This window comes from Schistocerca serialis, chromosome 4, assembly GCF_023864345.2.
Source record: "Schistocerca serialis cubense isolate TAMUIC-IGC-003099 chromosome 4, iqSchSeri2.2, whole genome shotgun sequence".
Lineage (NCBI taxonomy): Eukaryota > Metazoa > Arthropoda > Insecta > Orthoptera > Acrididae > Schistocerca > Schistocerca serialis.
The window spans coordinates 554,303,506-554,321,933 of record NC_064641.1 but is presented as its reverse complement, the minus strand read 5'-3'; the positions used below and the strand labels follow the sequence as shown (position 1 = coordinate 554,321,933).

Sequence of the window (18,428 nt, the reverse complement as noted above, 5' to 3'; positions counted from 1 at the left end):
TTTTCATGGCCATTAAAGAATGAAAACCCCCTGGGGGAGACTGTAAGTAGTTATAAGACCGTATGAAGCTATGGCATAGCCATTTCACAGAGCTTAGAGTCACTAATGAGTAAATACAATATCTCCTTCCTTGGCATGCTCTACACCATAACAGAAATGATCTTGGTGTCTGCTTCAGTGCACTGGTGTGGCAGATTCTCATAGGTGGGCCATTTGCACTTTTTTGCCACCACTAATATGGTCTTAACTTATATTTATCACCACTGTTGCTATCTAAATTCTTTTCACTCTCCTCCCTTCCTTTCATTTCTCACATAATTTTACTTTCTACTGTTCATTTGTTTATTCGGTGCTCTCTTTTACCTTTTCTTACCTTGGAAGCATATTCACCAGTATCTTATTCTTTCATTTTTCTCTGATACTGCTCGTTTTCCATCATTTTTGCATCTATTTCCCATATGGTCTAATTTATGCCTGACTTGTTTACTAAGCTCTGCTTCATTTCTTGTTTCTCTTCTCTCTTCAAATTGTGCTTTTTCACTCTTTTCAATATTGACTCTGCTCTATTATGATCTGTTGTATCTTCCCTGCCATAATATCCTGCATGACTATCCTACTTATTTTCTGAACAGACTTATTTATTTCAGATACTTTCTCTCTTTTGTCTGGTATATGAAAACTTGTTCTGAAGTTAATGGTTGTGTCAACTTTTGCATGTGATTCTACCCTCAATGACTTTATTTTATTATAGTGGTCATTTCTTTACAGGCATTTTAACAAAAATGCAGACAGTATATTTACTGTAATTTATCCTCATTTTAGTATGAACAGTACCCACAATACTACAATAATTTTTCACCATCTCAAAGAGCAGATTTTTTTTAGTATAGAATTACGTACATTTCTGAGCATGACATATAATTTAATAGATCTGTTGATGTTCTGATTTAGGTGCTGGATGATATAAAGGCTGGTTTGCAGTATGTCTTCCAGACAAAAAATGAGATGACTTTTGCAATGTGTGGGTCAGGTACTCTGGGAATGGAGGCAGCTTTATTAAATTTGTATGAACCAGGAGATACAGTTCTTGTTGCCTGTAATGGTATATGGAGTGAAAGGGCAGCACAAGCTTCTGAAAGACATGGTAAGAATAATAATTATTCCTAGCTTATAAAATACTTCTCAAAATATTCCTTCAATCTGCTCATTGCCTTCCCAATGGTAAATCATTTTTGCTAAACTAAATGACTCTGATTTCCCCTTTAGTAGAAACAGAAAAGTCCAGTTTATTACAGCAGTAATTTTTTGAGAAGTTACTGAAAGATTTGGCAATTAAAAACCCCATTCAGTATTCTCTACCATATCCTCATTAATTTCTTGATTAAATGAGTGCTGATATTCACTTGTAGTCATAATAACCCCTTTCTACAGGTTTTAATGTTAGTAACTAACATTTTTAACTCTAGTCTCAAAAGCTTAAATATTACATGCACATAAAATTACCTGGTTAGCTATAGAGAGGAAGCCTTACATGATTAAAACAGATTCCAAGAATAGTCAGTCATGTGAGAGTGTTCTAAATAGATTTTTCTGAAAATGGCCTTGAGCAATTATCAAGGGAACCAACTCATGAGAGTAAAGTCTGGTGATTAACAGACCCAAAGGGAATCTGTAGTCATAAAGCTGTTATAAAATCAATAATCTCAAGCCACAACTGGAATGTTAAGGAAGATAGGCAAATATCCTCCTTAAGAAATGTGATAGGAAACAGACTGTAGATTACCTGAGTAGTAAACATTTAACATTCATCTCCAGGGATGAAGATATAGAGTATCAATGGACACACTTCAGGACGATTGTGCAGTACACCTTAAACATAAAGGAACTCAGATAAGGATGGGTGTAGGATACACAATAGACAAACCATATGTAGATTAATAAAAAATTTATTGACACAAAAATTGTACAAATCATCTGGACATGATAAAGGCACAACAAGCATTGAACAGTCAGAGTCTGCACAGTCACTCCAGCTGATCAGCAATGTTGTTGATCCCACAGACATGTATCATGCTGAGCAATGTGGTGTGTCACTGGAAAGCTCCACCATGCTACAAAAACAAAAAGGGATTCTTCACAGATTTAAATAAAGTAAAGACCTTATTGACAAACAAAAACTGGTTGAGAGCAAAATGAACATAATAAGCGCAATGCAAAAAGCAGTTCAATAAATTCCATAAAAAAATTTACCCTACAAACCTAATGGAAAATCCTAATTAGTTTGGTTTTACATAAGCACACAACAGATCAGAACCACCTACACAGTCACGCAATGAGATGACAATGAAATGATTAATAGACAAAAGGCTGAAATATTGAATTACATTTTTCAAAATATTTTCACCATAGAAGATCATAACATAGATCCTCCTTACAATCAATGCATGAATTTTAAATAGATAGATATTGAGATAAATGATTGTGGAACAGAAGATTAACTAAATTCACTCAATACAGGAAATGTAATTGCACATGATGAGGCATGTGAATGTGGTATATAGATTATGTTTAAGAATGTGTTTCACTTCCAGCAATAGTTTATCATAGGCTGCTGGAGCAATAATGTACTAAACTGATGTCTGTTTTGTCCCATTTAACTACAGTATGTGCAATGTATGTACTTGTACTATACAACAAGTCAACTGAATCTAACAGCTTAATATTTAGTCTATATGTGACAATTTCAAGCCAAAAATTGGGAATATTGTAAAATTATTTTCACACTAAATAATCTGTAAGGACTTTTTGGATTGTCTCCTCTCTCACACTGCCTCACAGGCTCTTTGGCAGCCACTTCAGTAACTGTACACCTGAGTATTGCAGACCTTCTTCAACACCTATCTGTGTGGTTGCAACTGATTTTTACTTCTTATATCTTGTTTATGGACATTAAAATTTTTACTAGTAATGTCCTACCTTTTACTAATGAAGCTATTGTTCTGTATATCAGTATAGATAGAAATATCATTCCTTTTGGGTTTAGGAAGAGAGCACTGCATGAATCAGTCTGTTTTTTATTCAGAATGATTATAAAGTCCTGGTGATTCAAAAATTATTTTTCTATTGTTGCTGTTGGTGTTTCCTTACTCTGTAGTTTCATACTGTCAGTATGATTCAAGCACCCAGCACACTGGACACTTAATATGTTTGTTGGCATAATGTACAAGCTGTTTCATAATAAATAACACAGTGTTTAACATTGTCTATATGTTGTCTCCTTTGCAGCTTATTTTCAAACACAATTCCCAAAAAATTTACTGATTCAGCTCCTTCCAGTCTTCTTTCTTTTTTAAATATACCTATGTGTTCTTTCTTTTCTTAGTTAGTTAACACCATGAAGATCATCATTTTTTGACTTATAATTAAGTTTCTTTGTATGAACCACTGCGTACTGTTATTTGTTGAAATAATTTCACTTCTTTTAAGAGTTTCCAGACTTTTTTCTATATTTAATAATGTCCCATTATCAGCAAAGAGCATTTTTTTGCTCCTTCTCATCGACTTTGATATTATCTATAAAGAAGTTGAATAAATACAGATCCCTGAGATACACCACATTTAATGATTTTGATTTCAGATCTGTCTCCAGTTACTGTAGTCACATATTGCCTTTTGTTGCCAATGTATCATATGATTTTATCCATTCCACAGCATGTCTCCTTAGGGCACTCCTTTGAAGTTTTTTTTTCCATTAGAGCTGCATAGGTGATTGTGTCAGAAGCTTTAAACAGATCCAGAAACATAGTGATGCCAAATTTCTTTTGCCTAATGCATCTATAACAGATTCTGTTGGATTAGAGATAGAAGCATACTATGTTATGCTGGACTCAAAATACTTCAGTTCTCTGCTGTTTAAATCAGTCTGTTGTGAATTAGCATCTGTAATATTTTTGATACAGCAGATACTACTTTTGAATTATTTACATGACATTTGTCACTTTTATTGCACATGTGCATTGCTTTCTTTATTTTTAATTTTCTGGAAATACTTCTCCTCTAAATGAGGTATTTCCTATATCCAACAGTGGTTCAGTAATTTCCTAAATCACATGCTTTATTAGTTGATTTTATATTGCATCATACCCTGAAGATATCTTGGATTTTTTACTTTAAATGATTTTTATGAGCTTCTTTTTGTGTCCCTAGTTCCAGGAACATTAAATGGGATTATTGTCCATGTGTTCTAGGACGCTTAGGCCCCTGATTATTCCTTTCAATATATTCAATTTTGCGTGAATTAATCTACAGTACTTACGAAACTGTTGTTGAGTATATTAGCAGTCTTAAGTCTGTGTGTGAGTATGGTGTTCTCTGTTTCCATTGACTTAGTAATGTTTCTGATATTTGCACTCTTTTTGCTATATCTTTCAGTGCTGTTTCACTTATATATTTTGAATTTCTTATGACTCCATTTATTTATCTGGCCTTTGCATCTCTTATAAATTTCTTGTATTTCTTCAGGTACTGTTTATATGTCCCCAAATTTTCTGTTTGTATGACATCCCATAGTCCAGTCCAGCATTTCATTATTCATTTGGTAACCTATTTCCTGTCGTGACCTTTCTTTTTCCAACAGGTCATTTTGGGGAAGATTACATGAAAATAGTGCATTTATGCATTAAGAAATGCATTTTTTTCATTTGTTACTTGTCTTGCACAGTTTTACTCCAAAATTCCTTCCTTGACGTAATTTTCAAAATATTCATGTTTTATTGATTGATAATCCTAACTGCTTTCTTCTCTTACATTATTCTCATTTTAGAGCTTCTATTTTTGTAGATGTAATGTATTAACCCATGATAAATCAGAGCTAGCTGTTTTCAAAATTTTAGCTCCACCACCTCTGTTATCAGTGTTGGTGACAATGGCATCAATGATTGTCCAGCTTTTACCAGTCACTCTCATGGTTATATTTATTATTATTTTTGTCTTGCAATGCTTAATCCATCTTTAAATTGTTGTTTTTATTTTGATTCTATGCCCAAATTTACAACTTCCATTCTAAATTTTAGTAATTATTTTGTTAGCTTTTTCATAGGGTTGTACTACTACCACTTGAATACCTGTAAATGCGGAAAATTCTTAGTTCTTCATTCATTATGCCAGACATTTCAAAGCCTTTTTCTACGTTTATTAGCAAGTTTAGGTAGATATTTGCAGAACTCAGTCATCTATCTTACAGACTACCAATTTTCTTTTTGTATATAGCAGCACCCGTACCTTTACATTTTGATCTGCAGAAATAATTAACCAGATCAGAGTCTCTTACTATCAGACTGCAAAGTTATGCTTCATTTAGCCCATGCATAATACATCTGGTTGTGTTCATTCAGGAGCACATGTACTTCTAGCTTTTGTTGTCTAGTTATTGAATGTTTCACTGGATGATAATGTTTTTTTCTTAATGACTTCTTGATGCCGATCAGTATCAGAGAGTTCATAATGTGTATAAGGCTTCAGTCCATCACACAAGTGGCAGAAAAAAAGGACAAGAAAAAAAAACCTATACAGCATCATAATTTATTATATACAATGAGTTGCTCATATAATTAATTCCATTATAGTCAATAATTATTTCCATTACAGTTTGATGTGTGCCTCAGTTACCTTCATTATTCTTATCTTGTCCCTCTGCCTACCTTTATTATTCTTATCTTTTCCCTCTCCTCTTTCATTTGCTGTGGCACTATTTTTTAATCTTTTGTTTCTTTACAAGAAAGGTCATTGGACAGATATGAACTCTATTACCATCTCTATTATAAAATCTTTTTGTTATTAAAAAAACTGAAATGTACACAGAAAGCTCAAAACATAAACAACTCCAGAAATAAAACAAAAACAATGTGGAACATTACTAAATAAGATACAAACATAAATAGTAATGTGTATGAAATTGAGGTTCCAGAAGATAACTGCAGTGCAGTGTCTGGGACACTGCGTTGTTGATCAACAGTCACATTCAATTAAGAGTCAACTTGCAAATTGTGATTATGTTTCCACATCAGCTTAGAATATTTCAGAAAAAATGAAAATTTGTGCCAGACTGGGGCTTATAGCATTTTGCCTACTTTTTTCCTTCATTTGTTCTCCTTGGTGTTGACGTACTGGTTGAAAAATTAGTCTACAAATGCTAGAAATGTAGGTTTGCCTTTCCTTAATTTAGCTACTAAAATAAGTCGTAGGGTCAGTATTGCCTCACGTGTTCCAATATTTCTACGGAATCCAAACTGATCTTCCCTGAGGTCGGCTTCTACTAGTTTTTACATTTGTCTGTAAAGAATTCACGTTAATATTTTGCAGCCGCGACTTATTAAACTGATAGTTCGGTAATTTTCACATCTGTCAACTCCTGCTTTCTTTGGGATTGGAATTATTATATTCTTCTTGAAGTCTGAGGGTATTTCGCCTGTCTCATACATCTTGCTCACCAGATGGTAGAGTTTTGTCAAGACTGGCTCTCCCAAGGCTGTCAGTAGTTCTAATGGAATGTTGTCTACTCTCGGGGCCTTGTTTTGACTCAGGTCTTTCACGCAGTATCATATCTCCAGTTTCATCTTCATCTACATCCTCTTCCATTTCCATAATATTGTCCTCAAGCACATCACCCTTGTATAGACTCTCTATATACTCTTTCCACCTTTCTGCTTTCCCTTCTTTGCTTAGAACTGGGTTTCCATCTGAGCTCTTGAGATTCATACAAGTGGTTCTCTTTTCTCCAAAAGTCTCTTTAATTTTCCTGTAGGCAGTATCTATCTTACCCCTAGTGAGATAAGCCTCTACATCCTTACATTTGTCCTCTAGTCATCCCTGCTTAGCCATTTTGCACTTCCTGTCGATCTCATTTTTGAGACGTTGGTATTCCTTTTTGCCTGCTTCATTTACTGCATTTTTATATTTTCTCCTTTCATAAGTTAAATTCAGTATTTCTTCTGTTACCCAAGGATTTCTACTGGCCCTTATCTTTTTACCTGCTTGATTCTCTGCTGCCTTCACTACTTCATCCCTCAAAGCTACCCATTCTTCTTCTACTGTATTTCTTTCCCCCATTCCTGTCAATCGTTCCCTAATGCTCTCCCTGAAGCTCTCTACAACCTCTGGTTCTTTCAGTTTATCCAGGTCCCATCTCTTTAAATTCCCACCTTTTTGCAGTTTCTTCAGTTTTAATCTACAGTTCATAACCAATAGATTGTGGTCAGAGTCCACATCTGCCCCTGGAAAAGTCTCACAATTTAAAACCTGGTTGTTCCTAAATCTCGTGTCTTACCATTATATAATCTATCTGAAACCTGTTAGTATCTCCAGGCTTCTTCCATGTATACAACTTTCTTTTATGATTCTGGAACCAAGTGTTAGCTATGATTAAGTTGTGCTCTATGCAAAATTCTACCAGGCGGCTTCCTCTTTTATTTCTTACCCCCAATCCATATTCACCTACTATGTTTCCTTCTCTCCCTTTTCGTACTATCAAATTCCAGTCACCCACAACTGTTAAATTTTTGTCTCCCTCCACTTTCTGGATAATTTCTTTTATTTCATCATACATTTCTTCAATTTCTTCATCATCTGCAGAGCTAGTTGGCATATGAACTTGTACTACTGTATTAGGTGTGGGTTTGTTTTGTATCAGTGATTAATAAATGCGTGATCGATACTTAGTGTGTGCTACCTCCAACCAATCCTATGTGATAATCACAGTGGTGACCCCAACATGGTCACTGTCTCAGCCCAAGTTATTTTATGCTTGTTTTCATCATTTACGAACTTCGTGTGCCAGCCCGCATTGTTTCCGCCACAATGGATCTAACAGTGTATTTTGTTGCAAGTGTAGCTGACCCCATTAACTATGCTTGTGACCACGAATGAACAAGTGTACCTACTTCGAATTTGGTTAAAAGTGAACAATAATTTATGCTTGGCCTCACTGGCAGCCACCTAACCTCACCTGGCACAACATGCTACCGCCTAGTGTGGCAGCACAACAACAGCAACAACATGGAAAGCGCACACTGCCTAATGACTCTACCACCTTGGTTGCACCATGACTGCCTTCCACTCACTTTTGTAATGGCGCCGGCCGTTCCACCCATGCTGGTTACACGGTCAGCCCCACCGTGGCTTCACCACGACTGCCTCCTGCCCACTTTTGCAACAGCACCTGCCATTACACCCGCACTGTGTTCTTCGCCAGGCCTGCAGATTGGACACACTGTGCTGACTTATACACCTGCTCCCTCCGCACCATGTGCTGCATGCAGCCACTGCCCCTGCCCCAAGCAAACCTCGGGTGATGCACCATTCACCACTACTGCACTTCCAGTGTTGGAGGCCTCCTGATCTGCTCACACCAATCTCCATCTGCCGGTGTTTCCTCAATGTGTGCTACCTGGCAAGCTTCCTAAGCTACCTGCTTAGTAAAAAGATAACCCAAAGACTTGGTTCGCCTTAGTGGATCACCTACTGGATGTCCACGGCATTTTGGATGACAATGCCCATTTTGTCTGCCTTGTGAGCCACCTCCATGCTCGTACAGACCTCATCAGCAACTTGCGTCTCTCACCACTTGCCTCACACAAATACTCGATGGCAAAAGCACTGCTTATCAAGTGCCTTTCTTGCTCTGTGGCAGAGGCTATCCACTACATTATTCATGAAGGGCACCACGACGACCACATCCCTTCGCAGCTTTGGCAGCACCTACATGCATTAACTGATGATCAAGGATTACCTGACACCGCACTTTGGACACTGTGGGTAGTCAAGATGCCTTTGTATCTGCAACTTCATCTACTGTCTCATGTCACTGAACCACTACAGGTTCATTTATGCATGGCAGATCAGGCTTATGCTATCATTTGTCACCGACACTACTTGTCATGAACGACATCTCCATCACCCAAAGTTGGCACTCCTGCACCTCCGGATACATGCCCTGCTGCAGAGGTCAGCATGCTCACCTCGGCGTCTCAGCTGCCAGTCAGGAGCTGCCACCTAGTGGCCTACAGGAGGTACTGACTGTGGGCTCCCAACAGCCACTGACCTTGCCCGAGCAGCAATTTGATCAGCTACCAGCCTTCCACTGTGCTGGTTCCACGCTACTTATGGTGAAGCTGCCTGCAACTGCCACACGCCTTGCACCAAGTATGTTTAGGCACCACGTCCCGCCACTTTCCTTCATGGCACCTATCGTCTGATGCTGCACCACTTGCTTCAGTGATGCGACACCTCTATGCCACAGACATGTCAAAGGGCATCCGCTTTCTCATCAACACGGGCACCAATTTTAATGTAATCCTGGCCAAGCACACTGCCAATACACTATCATCTTCTACCCTCACCTTGATTGCTGCCAATTGTTCTCTTATTGTGGTCCATGGCTCCATCCAGATGTCGCTTCGCCTATCACTGGTTCACACTTACCTTAGACTTTCCATGTTGCCGACGTGGATGAACCTATGATTGGGTTAGATTTTCTATACCATTAAGAACTTTCACCAAACCTACAGGCCACCACACTCCACTACAGTTCTGTGCTCACACAAATTCACCACAACTTTTTTCTCCGACAACTTTTCTATGCTCTCCAGATGTGCGTCCCTTGTCAAGCACATTAGTACATGACTCTCTGACCTGTCGGACATGCACTCACAAATCGAAGAACTCCGCACCCAGAACAATGCCTTATTCAACTGATTCACCTCTACATCTGCTGAATGGCCACAGACATGGCGCACCATACATAGCCTATCAGCAGACCCACTACAAGGCAGTCCATCACAAGCCTCTACAGTGTTTTCCCACAGATCTGCTCCTGTGTTGAGCATTCCACTACCTGCTGTTGTTTTTTCATGTCTGTGGATGAATATACAAGATGCATCTGCATGCCCTGCTCCTGCATCATGTTTTCCATTGCCGACTTCAGCTGATGTGCCGCCTACGCCGCCCTGGTTCACCCAGGTCAGTGAACCAACATTGCCTTTGGATAGATTCTTGATCCCTATTGCAGGCCCTCCTATGCAAGTATCAGCCATCATTAACAGCACTTGTCATAGGATTTGCACCACTGATGGCCCACCTGTTTGTTATAAAGTCAGGCGCCTCAACGCTTCCATACTTGTGCATGCCAAGGAGATTGTTCAGGATCTGTTGGCTTCGGACGGCCTCTGCTCCTCTGATAGCAACTGGTCTTCATCTATTCATCTTGTTCCCAAAATGGATGACACCTTATGCATGTGTGGGGACTACAGGTCTCTTAATGCTCTCACCATTATCAATAAATACCCCATCCCACAAAGCCAGGATTTCATGCAATTACTCCATGGTTCTAACTTTTTATTCATTTTAGATTGTTCCAAGGCATATCATCAGATCCCTAAGCATCCACTGGATATTCCAAAGATGGCATCATCACACCCTTTGGCCTATTTGAATACTGTTACATGCCTTATGGAGTGAAAAATGCTGCACAGACATGGTGCCGGTTCATTGATTCCATTTTTCTCCCTCTGCCATTTGCTTATGTTTACTTGGATCATGTACTGATCTTTCCCTCCTCCACTGAGGAGCATCAAGTTCACCTTGACACATTCCATTTGGCCCTCACTGACAATGGCATGGTGATCAACCATGATAAATCTCAACTGTGCTCCACATCATTTACCTTCCTAGGCCATACTGTCTCTGCCAGAGGCCTCCGACTGATGAGTTCTCGTGTTGAAACCATACTTGATCTTCCTCTCCCTGAGGATTATGCTCAGCTGCATCATTTTCTGGGTATGGCAAACTTTTGCCACCGCCATATTCCTCAAGCTGCTTCTGTCCAAATGGCCTTCACTGATGCTCTCTCCGACAAAAACACCACTGGGAAACGAAAGGTGGAGTGGACCAAACCCCTGCTTCATGCTTTTGGTAACCTTAAAACTACCCTCACCAAAGCCATCACACTTGCCCACCCTGACCCTGAGGCCCGTGTCTCGATCACGGCTGATGCCAGTGACTAAACTGTGGGTGCTGTTTTGCAGTAGCACACCACTGACTCCACCCAACCCCTCCACTTCTTTTCCCAGAATCTGACTAAGAGCCAGTGCAAGTGGTCAGCTTTCGACCATGAGCTCCTCGCTGTATGCAAGGCAATTAAACACTTCTGTAGTGACTTCAAGGGGCAACCTATCAGTATCTATGCAGATCACAAGCCACTTGTGGATGCTATTCATAATCTGGCTAAGGACATTCCACCGAGAGATTTCCATCATATGGACTACATCTATCAGCACTCTTCCGATGTGTGCTATATCCGCAGCATGGAGAACATTCTGGCAGACTACCTTTTCTGCATCTGCATGCTAACTGCATTGCTGAATCTGGAGGAGCTCGCCCAACTACAGGCCAACAATGATGATGTACAGCGAATAATATCAGACAATGAATCATCGCTCTCTGTCCAGCCCCATATGCTACCTGGGTCAACAATCCCTGTCCTTTGTGACATCTCTATGGGTAGACTCCACCACCTTGTCCCTACCACCCTTCATCATAGGATCTTTACAGCCTTGTATGGTTTAGCCCACCCTGGAATGTGAGTCATGATGTGGCTGGTTACAGAGCACTTTGTCAGGCCGGTGTGAAGCATGACTGTCGCACTTGGAGCCATGCATGCATTCTGAGCCAGCACAGCAAGGTTGGCAGGCACACTCAATCTCCATTGGGCAAGTTTGACAATCCAAAGGGGAATTTTTGGTATGTCCATATTGGCATCGTTGGTCCCCTCCCCCATTCCAAAGGTTACAGATACATCTTATCGATCATTGACCGTGTGATCTGATGGGTCGAGGCAGTCCCACTTATTGACATCACTGCCGAGACCGTTGCCCATTCTTATGCCTCGGTGTGGGTTGCTCACTTTGGCTGTCCTCTGTCTCTCATGACCAACCAGGGACGCCATTTTGAGTCCACCCTCTTTGCATGACTCTGCAAACTCAGTGGCATAGCCAAGTTTCACACCATGGCCTCCAGAGGAAGACTCTGCAGGAGAGACACTCAGTAGCTCGGTAGGGGCATTTGTTAAAGTTTCGAGAACATACCTTCACCGAAGAGTCAAGCAGTATATTGCTCCCTCCTACGTATATCTCCCGAAGAGACCATGAGGATAAAATCAGGGAGATTAGAGCCCACACAGAAGCATATCGACAATCCTTCTTTCCACGAACAATACGAGACTGGAATAGAAGGGAGAACCAATAGAGGTACTGAAGGTACCCTCCGCCACACACCATCAGGTGGCTTGCGGAGTATGGATGTAGATGTAGATGTAGATGGCTTACCACCTGAAGGCAAATCGCCTGGTTAAGCAGTGGCACCGCACACTCAAGGCCGCACTAATGTGGCAAGGCGGCCTGTGGTCAGAGGCCCTCCTGTGGATCCTGCTGGGTATTCAATCAGCCCATAAAGAATATTTGAATGCTCGCTCACTGAGATTCTACATGGGGAACCCCTCCTTCTTCCCGCTGAGTGCATTGAGGATTCACCGTCACCTGCAACCGAGGATCTTCCCACCCTGGTCGAGCGGGTTTGTACCCACATCACACATCTCTGCACCCGCCTTCCCTGCCCCCACACCATCCCACCTGTGTTCATCCACAAGGACCTTGCTTCGTGTGACTTTGTGATGCTGTGGGACGACACTGTGCGAGCAGCCCTACAGCCACTTTATTCAGGACCTCACTGCATGCTATGTTGCAGTATGAACACAGTCATCATCCACCTACATGGATGGCTGTGGGCAGTGTCTGTTAAATGACTGAAACCGGCATGGTCACTCACCAAGCTGCCCCCCAATGCTGCCAACCTGTCTTCAGTTGATGTGTCTCTGCCTGTGCAGCCACTGGAACCAAGGGACTCCTGCACTGCTGACACTGATGCCCCCGACTTCCCACCCCAGCCACCGCCAAAGCAACTGAGCTGGCACCAAGATTATGAATTCATGTAATGAAGCTTCCCTCTGCTGTGCTCCACACTACCGGGTGGGGACTCTGTGGCATCTCTGGCACAGAGCGCCCTATCTTTGTGGCTTTTGCTTCTTTGGTCTGCTTTGTTCTAGTGTTTGCATTTGGCACATAACTTGTTCTACTGCCTTATTTGTTACGTATCAGTGTAGTGCTGGGATGGGAACAGGGAGGGGGCTGGATGGGTGAGGACAGTGACTAACTCTCCATGAGTGCACCAACTCACTGACATTAAACTTCAAAAAGACTCACTATATGCAATTCAGAACCTGTAAGAGGTTTCCACCCAGCATATGCATAAAATATGAAGAAGAGCAGATAGAAGAGGTTGACAGTCTTAAATTCCTGGGATTACAACTTGATAATAAATTCAGTTGGGAAGAGCACACCACAGAACTACAGAAATGCCTTAACAAATCTGTATTTGCAGTTCGAGTGTTAGCAGACATAGGTGACATAAAAATGAAAAAGCTTGCATACTTTGCCTATTTTCATTCCATAATATCATACGGTATAATATTTTGGGGTAACTCTTCAAGTCAAACAAAAGTTTTCAGAGTCCAAAAGCGTGTAATACGTATTATTTGTGGAGTAAATTCATGGACGTCCTGTAGAAACCTCTTCAAAGAACTGGGTATACTAACTACTGCCTCTCAGTATATTTGCTCATTAATGAAATTTGTCCTAAATAATATATCTCTTTTTCCAACAAACAGCTCAGTTCATACATACAATACCAGGAACAAAAATGATCTGCACAAGGACTTAAAAGCACTTACTTTAGTTCAAAAAGGGGTCCACTACTCGGGAACACTCATCTTCAGTAATTTGCCAGTAAAAATAAAAAATTTAGTTACAAATAAAGATCAGTTTAAAAGGAGCCCGAAAGACTTACTAGTGGCCAACTCCTTCTACTCCATTGACAAATTTTTTAATAGAAACAAATGATGTATTGTGTATATTCATACTATTAGTATTGTTACTTCAGCTTAAAAAAAAAAAAAAAAAAAAAAAAAAGATTGACATGTTCCACATCCACGAGGATCTCCTCAGCACGGATCTATGGAACGAAAACTAATCTAATCTAAACTGGTTGACCTGCATCATGCTGACTGTTGCCACCTGTGCGGCTAAGTCCTGAACTAGGTGGGGCAGGTAGGAGTCCATGCTGGTGCCTGCCAGAGATGCATGTTGCTGTGAGGTCAAGTTTGTCGACATGGTCACAACATTGTAAGCTGCTGCAGCAGGAGTATTGGGCTCCACTGCCAACACATCTTGCACCCTATCCGCAAGTCCTTGACTGCATCCAGCTGCTTTTCTGTTTGTGTGGCAATGACCGCCTGCACTTGTGCTGGAAGACTATACATCCAGATGGCAAGCAGCAGCGAGTCCAGGAACATGTCAAACTGTGCAAGGCTCCACAAATGGCGCAAGAACTGAGATGGCCTCTTGTCACTGCAGTCCTCTTGGCACAGCAGCTGATGTACCTGTTGTTACTGTGATGATGAAATTCATCAGATTAACTTTTCTTTAAGTCACTTACAAAAAGACCGCATTGATGGGATGGTGATGATGTCCCACACTTCAGCTGCATAGTCTTGATCTAACTGTCTACTGTGTTTTGTTTACTGTCTACTGTCTTTCACAGTTCTTCCAAAGTTGTCACTTTGCTTCAGCTCGTAGTACATGACGGTTTTTTCACATACTCACTCTTTGTACATGAGGACATAAGTGGTAGATCAGTCACTGTTCTGTGTCATTCACATCAATGAATGTTTGTCACCACATACTTTGCATAGTGATCATGTTGAGGTCAGCAGTGAAGTAGAAATGTGTGGGTATCACCGGTTACATGACAGTTGTGCAGTGAGCTAACTTTACTTTTGTACCCAGGCACTTTGTTCAGGATGTAGGCTATGGTGATGGTGTGGTAATGGGAACTGATCAGTACACTTGCAAAAATGTATTTATTCTGCCAGATGAGTAAATTAACAAGTGATAAAAAAGGAAATCAGATCACAATGTCCACTAACTGGCGATTGCAATAATTGTGTTTTCATAACGGTTCCACTTGAACATTGATCCCAGAGGGTGTATTCTCCTCAGTGATGAGCTCATCATCCAACCATGTGACCGCAGGAGAACAGGTGGATGCATGTCCAGAATGAAATGAACATCGTTCTCGGGGTGCCGTTTATTTCAAAGATGCAATGAAGAGAAGGCGGAAATGGATGGATAGTATCAAACAAACTTCTGTAAGGGTCTGTGGGGAGCTTGCATTAAGCTCAACTCATGTAGTCCATGGATTGAAGTTACAGACTCTCAAAAAATGTGTCTGTACTGAACGGTGGTTCATTTTGCACTGCCATTGCTTTTTTTTGCTGACCTGCATCCATGCAAGCCAAATGCTGCCAGAATTTTGGTTATTGCTAGGTTTACATGTCAATGGATATCTGACATAGCTAACTTAGGCTGTCCATGAATGGCTCTGGCCCATTCATACATTTTTGTGGCTCAGCTGCCACAACTCTTAAGCTACCATTGTAATCAGTCAATGATTCAGGGTATATTTCCTGGCAGATTTAAATATGACAAAATTGCAAATAGTTAAACTGCCTCTATCTTCAGGCCCACTTGACTCCTTCCATAATTTTTCAAAAGTTTTGAGATAGTAATCTACTATAGAACACAGACTCATTCATCTGGCAGAGTTTCTTAACTGGAAACGTTTAGATTTTTGAAGGATTCTCCACAGAGAAAGCAATACAGGACTTCAGAACTGAAATCTTACTATAACTAAACAAAATAAGTTAGCATTATGGTGCCGGCCGGAGTGGCCGAGCGGTTAAAGGCGCTACAGTCTGGAACCGCGCGACCGCTACGGTCGCAGGTTCGAATCCTGCCTCGGGCATGGATGTTTGTGATGTCCTTAGGTTAGTTAGGTTTAAGTAGTTCTAAGTTCTAGGGGACTTATGACCACAGTAGTTGAGTCCCATAGTGCTCAGAGCCATTTGCCAAGCATTATGGTGTATTTTGTACCTTGCAAAAGCCTTTTACTAGGTGGGTCACAAAATTATAGTTGTAAACAATAGTAAGTAGAGAGTCACATTGACAAAATGTAAATCCAACAAGGGACCAGTACAGAGCCTGCTCTTGTTCTTAACCTAAATAAATGATTTACCAATGACTTTAAAGGGTGGTTCAAAAACTGTCATGTTTGATGGACACACAACCCAATAATCAATGATCCAAACTCAACCTTACTAGATACATCTCAGATGATACATAACAGGTTTAAAAATATTGTAATCTAAGACTGATTTAAAGCAAGTGGTTTAAAGTTTAATCTCAAAAAGAGATCAACATTCTCATAAGTGTCATTATTTTCCTAAAGGATGGTATTTGTATACTCTAAGAGCTTTAAATTTTTATTACATTAAAAAATACTTCCAATAGTTGTTAAATGAACAAAGTGTTTCCTAAGAAAGCCCTTTTCAAAGACTTTTCTGGTCTGTTAAGAAGCCTCTTCACCATGTTTTTTCACTTTTTTGTACACTGAGGTACCTTCTTCTGCCAGCTTGTCTACTAGTAGACTGATAGAACAGTGGTTTTGATCTTCTTCTTGTACACTTTCAACCACTTTCTACCTGTGGATCACATCTGTCATCTGTCCTATATCTAGTGCATATTTATCTTATCAATACTGATGGTTAAGTAATTTTTATTTGATTTGACCTTTAGACTGCTTTGTCTTGTGATAAATTTTATACTGTGAATATTTCTAATCTTACATTTGAGTGTTGCCAATTTTATACTGCTAGATAATTTGCTGTAGTCTTCAGATACAACAATCACAGCACAAATATGTTTATATTATAAGCATCTCTCTGGGACTGTTCAAAGAGTTACTATGTAATATATTCAAGTACATATAGTTGTATATACATGTAAATTTTATTTATGATTTCAGTTTCTGATGTTTTACTATCCTCCTTTTCTCTTCTTTGTAAGCATTGTATCTGATGACGCACTGGTAATAAGTTGCAGCCCACTATAACACCGTTTGTGTGAGCTGACTTTATTAGTTAATTAGTTTCATGGTCCATGGGTCATTTGCATGAAAATTGTAATGATATGGAATGAGTCATATTGCATTCAAACAACAAATTAATTTGTAGTTATGGCTACATGCTGCATATTTATAAGTTTTTTTAATATATAATAAAAAATTACATTATGGTCACTGTGTTTCCAAGGCAGTACACCGTGCCTACCTGATTGCTTTAGAAAAATTAGCACATGAACCTTCTCTTCTTGCAGCATATATTTTTTTACACCACCAGTGCCCAGAAGTAAATATATGTGATGATCACAAGCTCCATGTCATTGAACATTACAAAGAAAACTGTTTGAATCATTACACTGTACACAGTCCCATGTGTATGTGTCTCATTAAGTAACCCTCATTGATTGACGTGTTAGATGACAATCAATTTGGCTTTAGCAAAGGTGAAGGGGCCAGAGAGACGATTCTGACATTGTGGTTGATAGTGGAAGCAAGACTAAAGAAAAATCAAGATTGTTCTTAGGTTTTGCTGACCTGGAAAAACATTTGACAATGTCAAATGATGCATGATGTTCAAAATTCTGAAGAAAGTAGGGTTAAGCTATAGGGAGAGATGGCTGATATACACATGTACAAGAGCCAAGAGGAATAATAAGAGTAGAAGACCCAGAATGAAGTGCTCAGATTAAAATGTGTGTAAAACAGGGATGTAGTCTTTAGCCCCTATCCTCCAATCTATACACTGAAGAAGCAATGATGGAAATAAATGAAGGTTCAGGAGTGGAATTAAAATTTGAGGCGAAATGATATCAATGATATGATTCGCTGATGACATTGCTAACCTGAGTAAAAGGGAAGAAGAATTACATGACCTGCTGAATGGAATGAAGAATCTAATGAGCACACAATATGGATTGGGAGTAAATTGAAGAAAGATGAAAGTAATGAGAAGTAACAGAAATGAGAAAAGCAAGAAACTTAACATCAGGATTGATAGTCACAAAGTAGATGAAGTTAGGAATTCTACAGCCTATTCAGCAAAATAACCAATGACAGATGGAGCAAGAGGGACATGAAAATCAGACTAGCACTGGCAGAAAGGGCGTTGCTGGCTGAGATAAATTTGTTAGTATCAAACATAGGCATCAATTTGAGGAAGAAATTTCTGAAAATGTGCATTTGTTGCACAGTATTATATGATAGTGAAACACAGACTGTAGGAAAACCGAGACAGAAGAGAATTGAAGCATTTGAGATGTGGTGCTACATGTGAATGTTGAAAATTAGGTGGACTGATAAGGCAA

At 39.9% G+C, this 18,428-nt stretch overlaps 1 protein-coding gene across 1 annotated transcript in view; it reads left to right on the top strand.

The window, feature by feature from the left end:
• Positions 1 to 18,428, top strand: part of LOC126475285 (alanine--glyoxylate aminotransferase-like) — a 98,728-nt gene that overhangs the window by 24,504 nt on the left and 55,796 nt on the right. Inside the window, exon 2 of the mRNA XM_050103042.1 lies at positions 952 to 1,144. Within this exon, the coding sequence (XP_049958999.1) occupies positions 952 to 1,144 (193 nt within the window). The remainder of the gene's footprint in view (positions 1 to 951; positions 1,145 to 18,428) is intronic.